The 17,452-nt window shown below is 38.9% G+C and overlaps 4 protein-coding genes across 4 annotated transcripts; 1 reads left to right on the forward strand and 3 right to left on the reverse strand.

The window, feature by feature from the left end:
* Nucleotides 1-275: 275 nt before the first annotated feature.
* On the reverse strand, nt 276-1,959 carry LOC106382035 (ferritin-3, chloroplastic). The gene is made up of 8 exons (XM_013821993.3): nt 1,609-1,959; nt 1,448-1,531; nt 1,296-1,356; nt 1,118-1,205; nt 874-935; nt 697-762; nt 526-589; nt 276-442 (listed from the first exon to the last, which is right to left on the reverse strand). Exons 1-8 carry the CDS (start codon nt 1,881-1,883, stop codon nt 396-398), a joined length of 747 nt encoding a protein of 248 aa, XP_013677447.2. The 5' UTR covers nt 1,884-1,959; the 3' UTR covers nt 276-395.
* A 753-nt stretch (nt 1,960-2,712) lies between these two features.
* Nucleotides 2,713-6,802, reverse strand: LOC106382033 (probable leucine-rich repeat receptor-like protein kinase IMK3). Its single transcript, XM_013821992.3, has 2 exons — nt 4,626-6,802; nt 2,713-4,535 (listed from the first exon to the last, which is right to left on the reverse strand). Exons 1-2 carry the CDS (start codon nt 6,319-6,321, stop codon nt 3,907-3,909), a joined length of 2,325 nt encoding a protein of 774 aa, XP_013677446.1. The 5' UTR covers nt 6,322-6,802; the 3' UTR covers nt 2,713-3,906.
* A 2,186-nt stretch (nt 6,803-8,988) lies between these two features.
* LOC106382032 (PRA1 family protein B1) lies at nt 8,989-10,103 on the reverse strand. Its single transcript, XM_013821991.3, has one exon. The coding sequence runs from the start codon at nt 9,853-9,855 to the stop codon at nt 9,223-9,225; it is 633 nt and encodes a 210-aa protein (XP_013677445.1). The 5' UTR covers nt 9,856-10,103; the 3' UTR covers nt 8,989-9,222.
* Nucleotides 10,104-11,991: 1,888 nt separating this feature from the next.
* Nucleotides 11,992-15,020, forward strand: LOC106382031 (protein RETICULATA-RELATED 6, chloroplastic). The gene is made up of 5 exons (XM_013821990.3): nt 11,992-12,760; nt 12,832-12,961; nt 13,247-14,434; nt 14,521-14,634; nt 14,719-15,020. The coding sequence occupies exons 1-5, from the start codon at nt 12,108-12,110 to the stop codon at nt 14,863-14,865; spliced, it is 2,232 nt and encodes a 743-aa protein (XP_013677444.1). The 5' UTR covers nt 11,992-12,107; the 3' UTR covers nt 14,866-15,020.
* Nucleotides 15,021-17,452: the final 2,432 nt, after the last annotated feature.

A 17,452-nucleotide genomic window follows, 5' to 3' on the forward strand; every position in this document is an offset into this window, starting at 1 on the left:
GTCGTCCAAGTCAATATTCTATAAACTACTAAAGTGCAAATGTACGAATAACATAATAAACTGATGTAGATAAGACTCATCGATTGTATCACACTTCCAACCAGATGAACATACAAAAATGGTTACAAAAGTTTTATATTTTTACAAAAAATACATCACTACGCACGGACCGACCCTAGTTAGATATAAATTTTGGTTAACATTAATTTTCACTTAGAACAGTTTTTGTTGACATATAGACCTCAAGTTAAACAACCGTTGATAGTAAACCAAACTAAACGCTTAAAATATCCCTCAGCCAAAATTTGATTAAGCAACACCAGTTTTTAAAGAGAGTACAACAACCATAGATTAAGCAACAGCAGTTTATTAGAGAGATTACAACCAAAAATAGCTTAAGCAGCAGCAGCTTCCGGAAGCTCCTGATCGAAATGCCATGTCCCTGAACAAATAAAACAAAGTGTAAGTGGACGAAATGAGATGTGCGTTTTAATTATTTTTTAAATTGAGAAGACTAATGGTTACCATGTCCTTTGCCGAGTCTTCTAAGCTGAGAGACATACTCCGAGATTTTCTTAATAGCTTCAACCTGCGCAAGTAATGTTTATTTTAACTTCATTAGATTCCCTTTTGCCCAGGCTTTAGATCACTATGTCTTTGCCACTAACATAGAACGTGTTCTTTTGGTTGTTTTACCTGCTCGTTCAGAAACACGCTCTCGATGAAATCTGCCAGCTGGACATCATCGTTCTTCGAAGCCACCTGTTGTTCACAATATTAAAATGCAACTTTTATTCTTTCTTGAAACATTAGACTGAAAAATGACATGAATACCACGAACAAGAATTGGGTTTCAAGGAGTAATGGTCTTACACTGTGCACGTTTAAGAGCTTCTCATTGACCAGTTTCTCCAATGATAGAGCCAACTCCATGGCTGCAACAAACAAAGAATAGTTTTGCAAATATGCATATTCCACAAAAGGGTATCCATTTCTTATGAAAAGTCACAACCTTTCCAAAGCTAATATTGATGTCATCTCTAACAAGTATCTCCAGATTATATGAAACTACTAATACTTTATAAATGAATTCGTCAGAAATGAGAAAGGGGCTTACCATAGAGAGCATCTCCTTTCTCAGCGTGGTCAAACTCAGACTGAGGCATCACCATAGGCTGTAGCTTAACCCTGCCACCACGTTTGTTCTGCAGAACCAAAACAAAACGGTGTCAGAAACTAGGCTCAAACGATTAAGGGTTATGAACGAAACAACATGAAACACATTGGCCAAGGACCTGATACTCCATCAACATCTCAGCGTGGTCTCGTTCTTCCACACTCGAGTCCTTGAAAAACCTGACAACAAGACACATCAAAACAAACTCATTAATCAAAACAAAGACACAAACTTTATAAGAGAATCGAACAAAAAAACGTTTCCACTCACTTGGCAAGACCCTTGAGAGCAACGTTGTCACGGTCGAAGTAAGCGTACAAAGCGTGATACACATACGACACATTGTATTCAACACTGCATCAAAACAACCCATCAACGAAAGCTCAGATACATGAGACTTACAACACAGAACCATTGAAAAAGGAGCTTACTTGATCTGCTCGTTGACGGCGGCTTCGCACTCGGGGGAGTACAAATGTCGAGCGAGCGAAAGCTGCGGACTCGAAGGGACGAGATCGAGCTCCTTCTTCACCTCCACAAACGGCTCGAAAACGACGCCGCTCAGCGGCTGCGTGGAGGCACGAGCAGAGAAGGAGAGGTTTTTCCCCGATGAAACGGAGGAGGAGGAGGAGAAGAGAGGAGAGACGTCCTTCTTCACTCCGTGAACGGTCATGAGCGAGAACGTAGAAGCAGCTTTGAGAAGCATTTTGGATCTGTCTGCAGCGAAGAAATGGGAAGAGAGAAAGGGTTTGTGTGGAGGGAGGCGACTTGTGGCTCGGAGGAGGAAGAAGAGGAGACTATATAAAGCGAGGTTATGTGGATGATGATGCTGTGGATTTTCGACACGTGGATGGACGAGATTGAGAGTTTGATGGAGGCGCGTGGTTGGCTCGTGGTGTTATTGCTTTATTTTTCATTTTTGCCTTGCTGTTTGCGTAAATGTGGCCCCTCTTGTTTTTCTGTCGTTTCTCATTCAATTTTCAGCTTTTTTTCTGTAAAAGGGAAGAAGCAAAATACGATTTTTCTTGGTGATAATTTTTCAAAAAGAACTATATTTAGTTATGATAAATTTATGCTAATTTATCAAATTTTATTTGATTTGAATAAACATTTTATTAGTTGTTATAAAATATAAATTTAACTTAATAATTTGATTTTCTTATTCATTTGTCTAAATCTTTAAAATCTGTGTAATTTTAGAATAATGATATGCATAGTTAGGTACATGGTTGCCATATCTATGGTTTATTTAGATAGGTTATCTCACCAGTCATATATGTACTAACTAAGGTTTGTTTGTGTGTCCAACAAAGGAAAAATAACATATTTTGTGGTTGAGCTTCACACGTTCTAAAGATACAAGGAGACCGGTCTAATTTATAGATTACGAAAACTCCATCCAAAAGATATACTCCCTCCGTTTCAGATTAGTTGTCGTTTTAGATTTCGACATACAGATTAATTAAATATTTAACTAATCATATTTAAACCAATTAAAAAAGATAAAAATATATAATCAATAATTTTTGCATTGAAATTATAAAACGACATTTATTTTGAAACAAAAATTTTACTCTAAACGACAAATAATTTGAAACGGAGATAGTATTATTTTTATATAATTCTTAAATTATATGTATAAAATGAAACTTTGACCGTAATAGTTGAATCTTATTCTTTGCCCCTTTGTGCTTCCTGTAAGTGACCATCAGGTTCAATAAATAAAGTCCAAATTAAAAACAAAGGCCCAAACTTAGAGCCTAGTTAAAGACAGCAAACAACAACGATCGAAATCAAGATTTTTGAACCTGCAAAAGAAGACATTCTAAATTGTTTATATCCAATCTTTACAGTTGTGTCATCTACACAAGGATAGCCAACTTGTTTTGCTCAAAAAAAAAAAAAAAAAAATGATAGCCAACTTGTTCTCTTCTCTTCTCTTCTCATCTATAAAATCATTTGTAAAACACTCATTGTAAATTATCAGAAATACAGTAATTAAGCAGAAAGGTTTTATCTTAGTCACTCTTCCACACTTCCTAAGTTAAACAATTAGCTTATATGCAACTTTGAATGTATTCCATCAGTCTTCTCTCTTTATAGCATTTGAAATACAGTAATTAAGCAGAAAGGTTTTATCTTAGTCACTCTTCCACACTTCCTAAGTTAAACAATTAGCTTATATGCAACTTTGAATGTATTCCATCAGTCTTCTCTCTTTATAGCATTTGAAATACAGTAATTAAGCAGAAAGGTTTTATCTTAGTCACTCTTCCACACTTCCTAAGTTAAACAATTAGCTTCTATGCAACTTTGAATGTATTCCATCAGTCTTCTCTCTTTATAGCATTTGAAATACAGTAATTAAGCAGAAAGGTTTTATCTTAGTCACTCTTCCACACTTCCTAAGTTAAACAATTAGCTTCTATGCAACTTTGAATGTATTCCATCAGTCTTCTCTCTTTATAGCATTTGAAATACAGTAATAACGCAGAAACGTTTTAACTTTGTCACTCTTTCACACTTCCTAAGTTAAACGATTAAGCTTCTCTGCAACTTTGAATTTATATCATGTCTTTCGAGTCAAGATTGACAAAACAGAGAACTCTGTTTGATGACAGTGAAGCATAGCCAATATACAGACAAACTAAAGACAAAATGGCTAAAAATTCAAAACTACTTGAAGAATCAAAGAATTGCATCAACTACCAAAACTCTCCACTCTTTATCTATTGACTTGTGGAAGCAGAAGCTACAGGAACATCAATCAACGGTTCAGATGTTGTTGCTGACGTCTCTTCAGGTCTAATCTCTCTGAGTTGTGTCATAACTTGTTGAGCTTCAGGTCGTGCTGACGGTGCAGGATCCACGCAATGCAAAGCCAGTTTAAGCGTATTCAACATCTCATCTCCCACAGTGTTCACATCATTCAACAGCTCCACATCAAAAACCTCATTAGTCGACTCTTCTTTGACCGCAGCAGCAACCCACTGAGGCAAGTCCACACCGTTCAAAGCCTCGCTCGGAGACTTGCCAGTCAAAAGCTCCAATATGATCACACCAAGGCTATACACATCGGTTTTCGTGTTGGCTTTCTTCAGCTTTGAAAGCTCAGGTGCTCTGTAACCTAACGCACCAGCTGTTGCAATCACGCTTGATCCTGCAGCTGTTGTCATTAGTCTTGAAAGACCGTAGTCTGAGATCTTTGCGTTGAGGTTCTCATCCAAAAGTACATTGTTTGATGTTAGGTTTCCATGGATGAGATTTGCGTGCGTGTGAAGGTAGAACAACCCACGAGCCATTCCTTTTATTAAGCTCATCCTTGTAGGCCAGTTGATACGAACATCTTGTCCCCTTGCTGCAGTTTCAAAACATTAAAACATTTAAACATTTAGTTAACAAAAAAGTTAATGTGTTTTTCATTGAATATTGAGGTTACTAATAGTACCATGGAGGAAAGTGGCAAGACTGCCTCTAGTCATGTAATCAAAGACCACAAGCTTCTCTCCCTTGGGTCCCAAGTAATAAGCTCTAAGTGCAAGAAGGTTCGGATGTCTGATTCGTCCCAATACATTTATCTCATTCTCAAACTCTTTCTGACTTTTGGTGATTTTTTCTCTCAACCTCTTCACCGCAACTTGATTTCCATCTTCGAGTGTAGTTTTGTAAACTGTTCCATAAGTACTTTTCCCCATAATCTCTGCTGTTGCACACAGAAGATCATCTGCTGTAAACGTCATTGGCCCATCAAAGTGAACTAGCTTCCCTCCAGGGTCTCCTCCTTCAGCTTCAGCTTCTCCTCCTTTCTCCGTCTTTGCAGCTGCAGCTCCTTGTCCTGCCTCTAGGCCCTTAGGTTTGGATTTGTCTTGTTTCTTCCTCAGCAAGCAACAGATGAGAACAAATACAAGGATAACCAGAATTATGATGAGTGCTCCAGAAGCAATGAGGAGGATGTCTTTGGTACTCAGACTCATACGAGGTGACGGTGAAGGAGGATTTAGAGTAGGACACAAGGTGGAAACGCTGTATCCACAAAGCTGTAAGTTTCCGACAAAAGCGGAGGAACTGAACTTTTGGGATAAGAGTGTAGGAACAGGTCCAGATAAGTTGTTGTAAGAGACATTGAAGAAGGTAAGGCTTTTAAGACCAGTCAATGAAACAGGAATCTCTCCGGTGAGTTTGTTTTGAGACAAATCAAGATGTGTAAGAGAAGAAATGTTCCCTAGAGTTTCAGGAATCTGGCCACTGACACTGTTACTACTAACATCCATTGTTCTAAGCTTAGTGAGTTTGCTTAACTCGGAAGGTAGGGTTCCACTGATCCTGTTATGACTAAGGGAGAAGCCTTGTAGGTGAAGTAACTTGCAGAGTGAAAATGGGAATGGACCAGAGAGAGAGTTGTGGTCAAGAGACAAGACACGGAGACTAGGAGAAGTGTTATTAGTACTACCCCAAGTGTCTAAGACTGGACCAGAGAGGTTGTTGTGGTCAAGGGCAAGAAACTGAAGAGAAGAAGAACGAGTGAGACTCACTGGGACTTGACCAGAGAGTGAGTTGAAGCTGAGGTTAAGCCTAAGAAGCTTAGTAGAGTCAGCAAGATTCTGTGGAATAGCTTGAGAAAGAAGGTTACTGCTGAGATCAAGGGTTTGAAGGAAACGAGAGAGACCTAGAGAAGCAGGGATGGAGCCGGAGAGACGGTTGTTGAAAAGCTGAACTCCTCTGAGATTAGGAATGAGTCCTAAAGACATTGGGATAGAGCCTCCTAGGTTGTTGTCATGGAGACTAAGCTTACGTAGAGCTTGAAGCTGTCCTATCTTCTCAGAGATTCTACCTCCAAGAGACTTCCATGGAAGCTGAATCACTATAACTTGACCTTGAGCACATTTGATTCCTGCCCAACCTCCAGAGCAAGCATTTATACCAGAACCGTTCCAGCTTCTCAAGTAGCCTCTTGGGTCAATAAACTCTTGCTTGACCGCTTGGAGACCTTGGTAGTCAGCTTGTGTGATCACTACACCGTCCCAGGCTTGGCTTGATCCGGTAGAAACAAAGAAAAGGAGGAACATGATTAGGTGAAGGAAAAAGCGGCTTCGAAGTGAAGCCTGAGGCTGATCAAAGGGTTGACTTTTGGTAGTAAACTCCATGGGAAGATGAAGAAGGTTGAATGAGATTCCTAATTAATGGGCAGTTTTGAGGAGGATGTAACAGGGTTTGAAAGAGTTTTGTAAAGTGAGAGATGGTTTGGGTTTAGTTGGAAAAGAACACAACACGTGACCATCTTAGAGAGAGAGAATCTTTGTGTTCTTTTTATCTTCTAGTGAGAGAGAGAGAAAGAGAAAGAAAGAGGAGACAGATCAGGTGATGGCAATAAGAGGTTGGTGGGTGGAACAAAGGCTCTCTCTGTCTTGGCTAATACTAAATGATCTCCAACGGCTAGTTTTTCCCTTGGGTTGATCTAACTCATGTCATTTTGTTGGATTGTATGATTAAAATATACTTCTACCACTTGGGATATTTGGACTAGTCCCTAGTTTTAAAGATCTCATAACATTATTTTGGCTATGAATTTCAAATAACTATAACCATTTAACCACAATACAAAAATGTTTGTTCTCACAAAGACTGACAAGTGCCTAACTATTTTGTAATGAGAATTATCACGGTTTTTTTTTGTAAACTACTCATTTTACTAAATTTGATAACAAGATTGTTCTGAATAACAACTCTATCCTATTATGCCTAATTTATATGAAAAAAATGCTCCATCCTAGAGCTTCCTTTTAAAAATGAATATGAACAATGCTAAACGTTTCGAAACTATTTTACAGCAAAACAATTGTCACGATTTATATTGAAAATAATACAATTAGCTTCAAATATATTACTGTTGTAAGTTTTGTAAATTTTCTTAAAAGAACCTCATTGCTCTTAATTATTCGTGTGTGAGTTTACATTAGGCAATAGTGCAATACTAATGCCAAATCTGAGTAATAGAATAGTATAAATCGTCTGAATAAAGTGAACACCTTTTTTGTTTGCAGACCAGCCTTGGATTAATGCGCCGGAGCTTGCCTGTTGATAACAAACTGCTCTCCTTCACCTCTCCTTCTAACGGCTATATTTGAAGGTCCCACGAGACATGTGATAATTAGATCTGCTGATGCCAAGTGTACGAATGTATTTACAAAGCAAGTTTTGTCATGGTTAATGACAAAACTACCCTCCAAGGTGGGAAGCAAAATAACGTAAGAGCACCCCGGTGAACCCATGAAAGAGTTTACAAAGTATTTTTTTATTATATTTTTTTTCTGTTTGATTTTTGTTTAAAAAAAAAAAAAAAAAAAAAAAAAAAAATTAATCGGACCAATCGCGGGTCGCCATGTACCGTGGAGCTCGTGCTACAGTAATGAGACGAGGTGGAAAGAGACAAGTTCATCACTATTCATTATTTTAATAATTTTTTTTTTTTTGAAATCTGTGTGAATCCCCGTTAGTTCACTAATGGGACATGAAGGACATGAAGAAGACACGCTCGACTTTGAAAGGTAAAACTTTTTCCCAGTAGAAAATGAAGTGAAGGGTTGTGACTTACGAGGTTGGATGTTTTGACGTTGAGACATCTTTACTTCTCTCCTTTAATAAGACAGTCTTTTTCCCTTTAAGACAGTTGCTGATTGGTGCAGTAACTTTTTTTAACTCTTCGTCAAATTTTGAGCACCCAAATGTGAATACATGATTGCTACCTCAAAAAATTTAAACCTAACATACAGCCGACCAGACACTTAACTGGATTTTAAACTACCTAATCTCTTCTTCGGCAAAGTAACCCGTTAGATATGTAGCTTTTGAAGTTCAGTTTAGAAGTTCAACTGGATTCAAATTCAAACACTTGTTGTCTGAATCTAAATTAACAAACTGACCATTTTATCTCCAGAGAATGTCACGTATCATTCCCCATGGATAACAATATGGTTGCAAGAAATAATCTTAACTTAAATTCATATCATATGGGTATGTCATAAATTTTGTAAATGTCATCACAAATTTTGTTCGTCTCAACAATTTTTCTGGAAGAATAGATACAAGATGGTCTTTGTAGCACAAAGAACAAATCATCCAAAAACAGCAAAAAAGGGTCAAAAGCAACACAAATTCCCGAAGAATAGTTACACCATATGTGGATATTCTATGTAGCACAAAGAAATGTGACAATAAACTTTGCATAACAAAGTGAAAACCCATAAAAATTCACTTGGATACAAATGACTCTATGCACACATTGAACCCTACTATTTAATAATCCATAAGAAGTACCAAAAATTAGAATACAACAGAGTGTAAAAGATTGTTTATACTGTTCAAGTGTAAACAGTGCGAGTAAGAATAGGTTTGGTCAGCAGTGTGGCAGCAGGGCCTCCCTTTTGGTTAAAGAATTTCTTTGAGAGTGAGGAGGTCCAGCCCTCTGTTTATTTGAATGGCTATTGATGGAGTATAGGCTGGTTGTTTTTTTGGCTGTAAGATAGGAAGGCTTCATGTTAACCTTGTTTTTTTGGATGGATTGGTATGCAGAGATCCATTTCAGTGGGGATTCTAGTTGTAACTTTTGTGAACATGTTTCCAGTTAAAAAATTACTAACAGATGACAAAAAAAAACGTCTACATAACGATCATTACCGAGCTGATAGTCACATAATCTTTTGCCACAATCACATGAGCGAGATGAACTTCTGGTGTACTGAGATAAATCAAGACTATCAAAAACCAGTATCACACATTCTTAATATCGTGAAACCCCCGACTATATCACCATATAATGAACAAACATAGCTTTCGATCAACTTGGGACAAAAGCAGAACCAAGATAGTCATGTCTGTTCCAACCACAAAACATGAAAGATTCTAACTCCAAATTATACAAACCAAATGATCAGAAATATAACCAAAGGTAAAATGATTCCATATGCTTAACATCATAACACAAATCCCAGATTAGAAGATGAAACAACAACAATTGTCAAGAGAAACCTCTTACCTCTTCTCTAGGTTTAAACTCTCGCCGCAACAGCTGAAGCAGCCGAAGTAGCAGAGCCACCAAGGAAGGAGAGTAACCCAGCGTTAGCAGGCTCTTGATCGTCCATGAACAGATCATCCGGAACCACAAACGCACCGTGAACGCAAACAATCGCGACTCCAATCATCAACGCGGACGTCAAAAGCGATCCAACGCTCGTTATAAACACTACAACGATCGTAGACAAGACGAGAGCCAGGAGAGTCTCTCGATCCGAGAAGGTGCGCCCGAAGACGACGAGCGGCTGATCTGACGGACGGAAGAGGTAGAGGAACATCCACCCGGCGAGGAGGCCCACGAGGACGAGGAGGGAGAGAGGATGCGAGAAAAGGGAGAAGGCGAGGACGAGGGAGACGACGGCGACGTAGTTCACCTTGAAGTAGGCGAGATTCTTCCGGATCCGGGACAAAGCGTCGGTGAGGGATTCAGGTCGCGCCATGGAGCTCCGATCGACGAGCTCCGCCCATGGGCGGCGTTGTGATAAGCCGTCGCGGATCGAGGTGGAGAGGCGTGAGAAGAAGGTACGGAAGGCGGGAGTGTTGATTGGCGGCTGAGATTGAACAGCTTGCTGATTGGTGACGGGGAGCGTCGTCGGTGGAGTGGACATGGCGGTGGCGCGTGAGGTTAGGTACGGCTGATTTGGGCGAGAGGTTTGGATCTTAATTTAAGATTGGAAAACAAAGAAGTGCAATTGGTGGATCAGATCAGAGCTCCGTGTAGATACTTTAGGGCCTCTGATCAATAAAGGTTGCGCCGGCCCAATACCGTCTTCAATTCACGGGTTCGGGGTTCGGCTCCTGCTTTTCTTTTTGTTTTAGGATGTTTTTCTTTTCATTTTCCTCGATCAGTTTTATTATTTTGTTGATATCTTGAGCATTTTAGCTGAATAAAAAAAAATTCTGAACTAGAAAAAATCCTAAAGATATAAGTAAATCAATTCGAAAATTTATGTATATAATAAACAATGTTCTAAAAATGGTTTTGGGTAGGCCTCGGACGGATCGGTTATCCGGACAATTTTAAAGTATCTGGATTCAGATCTTTATCCGGCGGATCCATAATTTTACTATCGTTATCCGGATCCGGGGTTCTCGGATATCCGAGTGTCGGATATCCTTCTAAAAATTGTAATATCCGACTGATATCCGGATCTGGATTTGAATCCTTAAATAAATAAAAAATAATATTAATATATATATAAAATATTAACAATAATTTAAAAATAAAAATATATATAATGTCTTTAATTATTTCTATGTATAATATTACAAAATTTACATAAAATTTATATATACTATTATAAAAATGAAAATATATTAAATAAAATTAATTTATATATATATATATTACTATTTTTGAAATATTTATTAATAAAACTTACGGATCCGGATATCCGGACTTAAAAATAAAAATATCCGGATCCAGATCCGGCTTTGACGGATCCAACATTTTACTATCCGGATCCGGATTCAACCCCTCCGGATTTTCGGATCGGATCGGATCCGGATCGAATCTTGGATCGAATCCGGATCTCGGATAAAAATCTCAGACCTAGTTTTGGGTATTCCAATTTTCTACAATATGTCTACTTATAGTCTAACAATATTTTTGAACATTGTATTTATATATTTTTGATAAAAAAAAATTTCAAATTTTTATATCTAAAAGATCCAGTAAAAAATATTGAATAAACATATAAATCCCATAAAAGTGGCTATAAACCAATATAAAATATTCACTGCTTTATATGTTGATTTTTTGTGTTTTTATCTTTAGGTAAGTATTTTGTCCAATAAACATATAAATCCCATAAAAGTGGCTATAAACCAATATAAAATATTCACTGCTGTGATTATATATTGATTTTTTGTGTATTTATTTTTAGCTAAGTATTTTGTCCATCTATGCTGACATAATCGACCTATAAATATTTATTAACATATTTACTGTAATTTTACTTTTTAGATATTAATCATTTTATTCAAATTTATTCTTTTTTTTTCTTAGTCTAATCTTCCTGGCTCGTGCCTCTCATCAGGAATGAAGGCGTTGTGCACTTGAGTCGTGACCGTGTCTGAACTATCTACTTGGATCAGCCGGTTTTCTTCCTACTCTCATCACCTATTGGTGACCCTTTTAGTTTTCTAATACTATTAAGTTTTGCTTTGGCTTTCTCCTATCGTACTTATTCTTTTGATCCCCTCCCAATCCTCTTTTTCTTGAGGTGTGTGAACGTTTGTTTTGGAGGTTTGGTACTTTTGAATTATGAATACAATCAGTGTCAAAAAAAAAAAAAATCTTCGTATTCTTAGAACACCAATTGACAAACAAAATATTACTAACGTAAATATCGTAAGAGAAATATTAGTGTTTTGTCACTCGAGAGTTTATTTTTCAATGTTGGATTATTATACTATATAACAAACCAAGACAATTCTACATATATCACGAGGACGTTTGGCTACATATCTGATTTACGATCGACAATTTTATTTACAAAGTGTTGAATTTTTTTATTTTTTTTATTAGTCTGCATAATTCACTTTATCCAATTTGAAACTCAACTTTTTTTGTGATAAAACATTAATAAATCGTTAGTAAACTACTCATATGGTTTTTTAGTTCGAAGTCTCCGAAACAAATATGGATTTTTTGCACCATAGAAATAAATATTTGTATTGACCAAAAAAAAGAAATAAAGATTTGTATAAAATGAGAAAATGACGTGGCTATATCTTATCTTCCCCAATTATCAGAGGAAAAATGACAGAATGTGTTAAGATTGGCTCTTCTTATTAGTTCCGTCGTTCGACGGATGTAACTAGCTGACGTGTACAAACGGGTCACTCTTGTCTGAGAATGAAACTCACGGCAACGAATGATCTCTTCGCTTCTCAACCATCACTGCACTGTCCCTGCCTCTCCTCCTCCTCCTCCCTTCCTCGCCGCCATGGCCTTCATCTCCCGATTAACCTCACTAAGAAGAACAATTCTGTATCCATCGTTGCTCTCTCTGATTCCGACCCTCCTTCCTCAACCGCCTTCTCCCGCCGCGCTATTCTCCTCGCGCCGCCACTCCTCTCCGCCGCTGCTTCCTTGTTTCTAAAGCCGTCTCTCTCTTTAGCTTCCGAGGATAACTCTTCCGCCACTGTGACTTCTCCTGCGGGACCAGCAACTCCTCCGGTTGTTACTCCTCCACCGCCGCCGCCGCCGCCTACGTCAGTGAACAAGGAAGAGACCATAACGTCAAGAATCTATGACGCGACAGCTATCGGTGAACCGATGGCTATGGGGAAAGACAAGAAGAAGGTGTGGGAGAAGCTGATGAACGCAAGGGTCGTCTACCTCGGGGAAGCCGAGCAGGTCCCTACCAAAGACGATAAAGAAGTAGAACTCGAAATCGTCAGAAACTTGAGGAAGAGATGCCTCGAGAGCGAGCGTCAAATCTCTGTGGCATTAGAAGCATTCCCTCTTGATTTGCAGGAACAGCTCAACCAGTACATGGATAAGAGGTTGAGATTGCAGCTCTTGGTTCTTGAATATTATTTAGTGTGCTGAAAGGAATCAACTTTTTTGATGGCAGGATTGACGGAGAGACGTTGAAGTCTTATGTGACAGATTGGCCAGCTCAACTTTGGCAAGAATATGAACCCCTTTTAACTTATTGTCGTGATAACGCTGTTAGACTCATTGCTTGTGGCATTCCTCTCAAGGTATAGTCTTACGAAAAGTCTTTAAATCATCCTGCTTGGTTTCATTATAGTTACATGCTTCTCTACTGGCCTTTAGATGTAATGCAATGCTGTTTTTGATCAGTGTTGATATCTCTCTGGTTAGTGTTGATTACATGTTGATAGTGTCTAAGTGGCATGAGTCTGGTTTTGACCATTACAACTAAAGTATGCACATATTCAAGCTGTGAAGACGATAAGCCTTATCATAGATATTGCATTTGGACTCTGATGAGAGCTGACATCATTCTATTTAATCTGATATAGGTTTTAAGAACTGTTCAAGCAGAAGGTATCCGCGGTCTTTCAAAGTCTGAGCGCAAACTATACACTCCCCCTGCTGGTTCCGGTTTCATCTCAGGTTTCTCTTCGTTTTCACGTAGATCTACATTCGACATGAGCCTTCCAACACAGATCGTTCCCTTTGGACCAAGCTCTTATCTCTCAGCACAAGCAAGAGTTGTGGAAGACCACACAATGTCACAAGTTATTCTACAAGCAGTAGCAGATGGAGGTGGGACTGGTCTACTCTTAGTGGTGACAGGAGCAAGTCATGTTGAGTATGGTTCAAGAGGAACAGGTTTGCCAGCAAGGATCTCGAGGAAGTTCCCAAAGAAGAACCAAGTTGTTGTGTTGCTTGACCCTGAAAGACAGTACTTGCGAAGAGAAGGCGAAACTCCAGTTGCTGATTTCTTGTGGTATTCTGCAGCTAGACCTTGTAGTAGAAACTGCTTTGACCGAGCAGAGATTGCTAGAGTGATGAATGCAGCTGGTAGGAGGAGAGATGCTCTTCCACAGGATATTCAAAATGGACTGGACCTTGGTTTGGTGTCACCTGAGGTTCTGCAGAACTTGTTTGATTTGGAGCAGTATCCTCTCATCTCTGAGCTTGCTCAGCGGTTCCAGGGTTTCAGAGAAAGGTTGTTGGCAGACCCCAAGTTTCTTAACAGGTTAGCTATTGAAGAGGCTATATCAATAACAACCACACTTATAGCACAATACGAGAAGCGAAAAGAAAACTTCTTTGAAGAGCTAGACTATGTTATAACAGACACAGTGAGAGGATCAGTTGTTGATTTCTTCACGGTTTGGCTTCCTGCACCAACTTTGTCTTTTCTTTCATATGCTGATGAGACCAATGGACCAGACAGCATAGAAGCTCTGAGAGGCCTCCTAGGATCCATACCTGATAACGCATTTCAGAAAAGTCTTGCTGGAAGAGAGTGGAATTTGAATCTTAGAGTCGCTGCAGTTATTGTTGGTGGCTTAAAGCTTGCTGGTGTTGGAGTTGTTTCCAGTGTTGCAGCTGTGGGAGCTTCAAATGCGTTGAATAGTGTTCGAAAAGTGATTAAACCAGAGTTGGTTGTTGCCCAGAAACCTAAGAGATCTCCTCTTCTGAAGACAGCAATGGTGTATGGAGGTTTCTTGGGAACATCTGCAAACCTTCGCTACCAGGTATGAATGATGTTCCTGGCTGCATGACTGAGATGTTCTTTGTCTTCAATTTATGCCTCTTAACATCAAAGTGTCTTTAAATGCAGATAATAGCTGGATTAATAGAGCATCGCATATCTGATGAGCTTTCTTCGCAACCTTTACTAGTGAATACAATTTCATTTGTTGTCAGGACACTTAACTCATATTTTGGAACACAGGTCAGAGTTACATGTCTGTAATTTGGTTTCTTCTTGCTTTTCTTGATAATCTTGATTCAAACTTTTCATTAAAAATGTTTGCAGCAATGGATTGATCTTGCTCGTTCTACGGGTCTGCAATCTCAGAAAAGCACACCAGCCTCTAAGGATGTTCCTGAGGTTTTGGAAGAAACTACGGTGGAGTGCAATGCTACTGAAGAGGAGAATGTTGACAAGCTTGATAACCAATGATACCAGTGAGGCAATCTCACTAGCTATCAATGTATAGTTGTTTTATCCAAAAGCTTTAGATGGTTGAAATGAGCATAGTTTCACAGTTTTTACCTTTGATGTTTTTCTTGGAGATAATGATGGTATCAATATAGTATTTTTTTGTATTTAAATAATCATATTTGTCTAGGATGATGGGACACTGCAAGAGTCTTTAGTTGAAAACTTCTTGGGCGGAGTAGGAGATGATATCTCATCTTCAAGAATTCATTACATAGTCTAACTTACTCTTACAGTCTTACCTGAAAAATGCTATGAGTTCGAAATCAAATTTTGCTACCTATTCTCGTTATATTTCTAGTATAATAGATTGTGGACTCAGCTTTTATAGGTCTATGAATGTTCCTTGTCTAAAGTACATTATACAAAAAATTGATATGTATTCCAATTATATTTAGGGAAAATTAGAAGATTGGTCAACTTTTAAGTTTGAATTAGAAATTTGGGCAAGCCCATATTTTAATTAGGTTGTTGGGCAACCTAGTAGGAGAGAGAAGAAAAAGTGGACAGTTTTAACATTTTTGCCCCACAATCTTGAGGTGAAATTCGTGGGACCAGGATGTCTTTTGCCCAGAAAAATTTGCCTCAGGAATACCGACACACGCGCGCCGGATGTGCGTGTAAGAGACGAATTGAATATTATATTATTTTAATTTCAGAAGGAAACATGGTATTGAGCTTCGTTTTTGGGCTATTTGACTCCAAAACTTGAAGGCCTTATATGTGATGATTTCTCGCAGGAAACAACGGCTCCAAGGTGGACGAATGACCATTAATGACTGGTGACTTTGGAAAACATGTGGTTTACTTTAATTTATTAATTAAAAACAGGGCAACTATTAATTATTTAATACAAAAACGTACGAACCCTATCTCTTTGTCTGTCTCCTTGTTGAGGAGTAAAAAAGGCTACCGAACAAGGGAATTTGAGGCAGCGAATTTTACACACAGAGGCATGAGCTGCATCCGATATGGTGAGGGAGGAAAGGGTATGGCGGATGGTGGGTGTTCTGTATCTAGCATCGAAGGTAAATCATATATAAGTCGTACACCATTGCATTTATGACATTATAGTTATTGCTGAAATCATTTATTACAGATTTGAGGGTGTTCGGAATTCAGGTGTTTTTTTGTGCGAAACTATATTTATTGCTTCTGATTAGCACATTGAATTTTTAAATAAATTTATGTTTTATTTTTCGTAGGTGTTCACGATTCATACAATGTTGTAATCTCTGGACGGTGGATTATGTACGACACTGGTGACTGGGATTTTAAACTTGATAGCGACCGTATGGGGAGGACTGTCTATGCGAAGTTGATAACTTCTGTTGAAGACTTGAAGCGGGCCATTATTGAGTCATACGGTCTAGTTGGAATGTCTGTTGCCGTTGAGATGTCATATTGGCTTGGTGAACACGGATCTTGTGCTGTTGGTGAAAGAGAAGCTCCTGTTCAAATTTCCAAAGATAAGGATTTCGACTTGTTTACTTCGGCACGTAAGGTGGACAAGTACATCAACGTATTTGTCATATTCAAAGAGGAAATAGATGAGAAAATCCATTTTCTGAGGCCAATGGGGAATCTTTTGAAGTCCAAAGAAGTTGCCAGCAGCAACGAAATGCAAGTTGGGAGTACGTCTGCTGATGTGCACACCCGGAATGAAGTTAATGACGGTGAGACTGATTTGACCGAAGATGAAATAATTCTGATGGGAGTTGCGGAAATTGAAGCAGTTTATGCCTCAAATGGTTTTGGGATGCGTGAAGTGGATGGAACTGCATGTGAAGTTCAAAATAAAGTGGAGACGACTGAAGATGCTGCGTTAGGGAAAGGCGAAGATGCCGACGATGAGGATTATGATTACAATTTATGGCATGATTTTGTTGGACGAAATTGCGAATAGGACGATGATAAGGATGAGGATGAAGGGGTAGGTGGTGGTGGTCGAACGAACGTAACATATGGAGGTGTACGTGGTGAGGTGGTGACTAAAACGAGGAGTGGACGAACTAATCCTTCTTCAAACAAAGGCAGTGGTTCATCTACAAACAAACAGTGTACCGCAAACCCACCATCAACTTTTGAAGATTACGTAGATGAGGGTAGAGATTACATAGGCTCATCTAGGATTTCAATGGAGAATATTGAAGAAGCAAGTAACAATTTAGGTGTCAAGTCAAGTGATCAAGTGGCCGACACTGAGAATCATTCAGATCCAAATCAAGAAGAGGACCCAAGTTTGGACAACAGCTCCCAAATGTTGGTTCTCCAGACTCCTCCAAAGCCGTTCAACATGCATACTCGGGAAGTTGACAACAATGATGATTTCGTTGGGCAGGTCCCTCAATGTGTTTCGTCTAGACCAACACATGATACATCTGATGGAGAAGACGAGGATGACGACTTTGTCGAACCGGTACCTCAGTGTGTTTCGGGTGGTCAGACACATGAAACCCTGGTTGGAGAAGACGAGGATGACGACTTTATCGAACCGGTACCTCAGTCTCGAAGCCGTGAGGAAGACGCAAGAAGACGTTGTGAAAAG

Source organism: Brassica napus, chromosome C6, assembly GCF_020379485.1.
Source record: "Brassica napus cultivar Da-Ae chromosome C6, Da-Ae, whole genome shotgun sequence".
Taxonomy (NCBI): Eukaryota; Viridiplantae; Streptophyta; class Magnoliopsida; order Brassicales; family Brassicaceae; genus Brassica; species Brassica napus.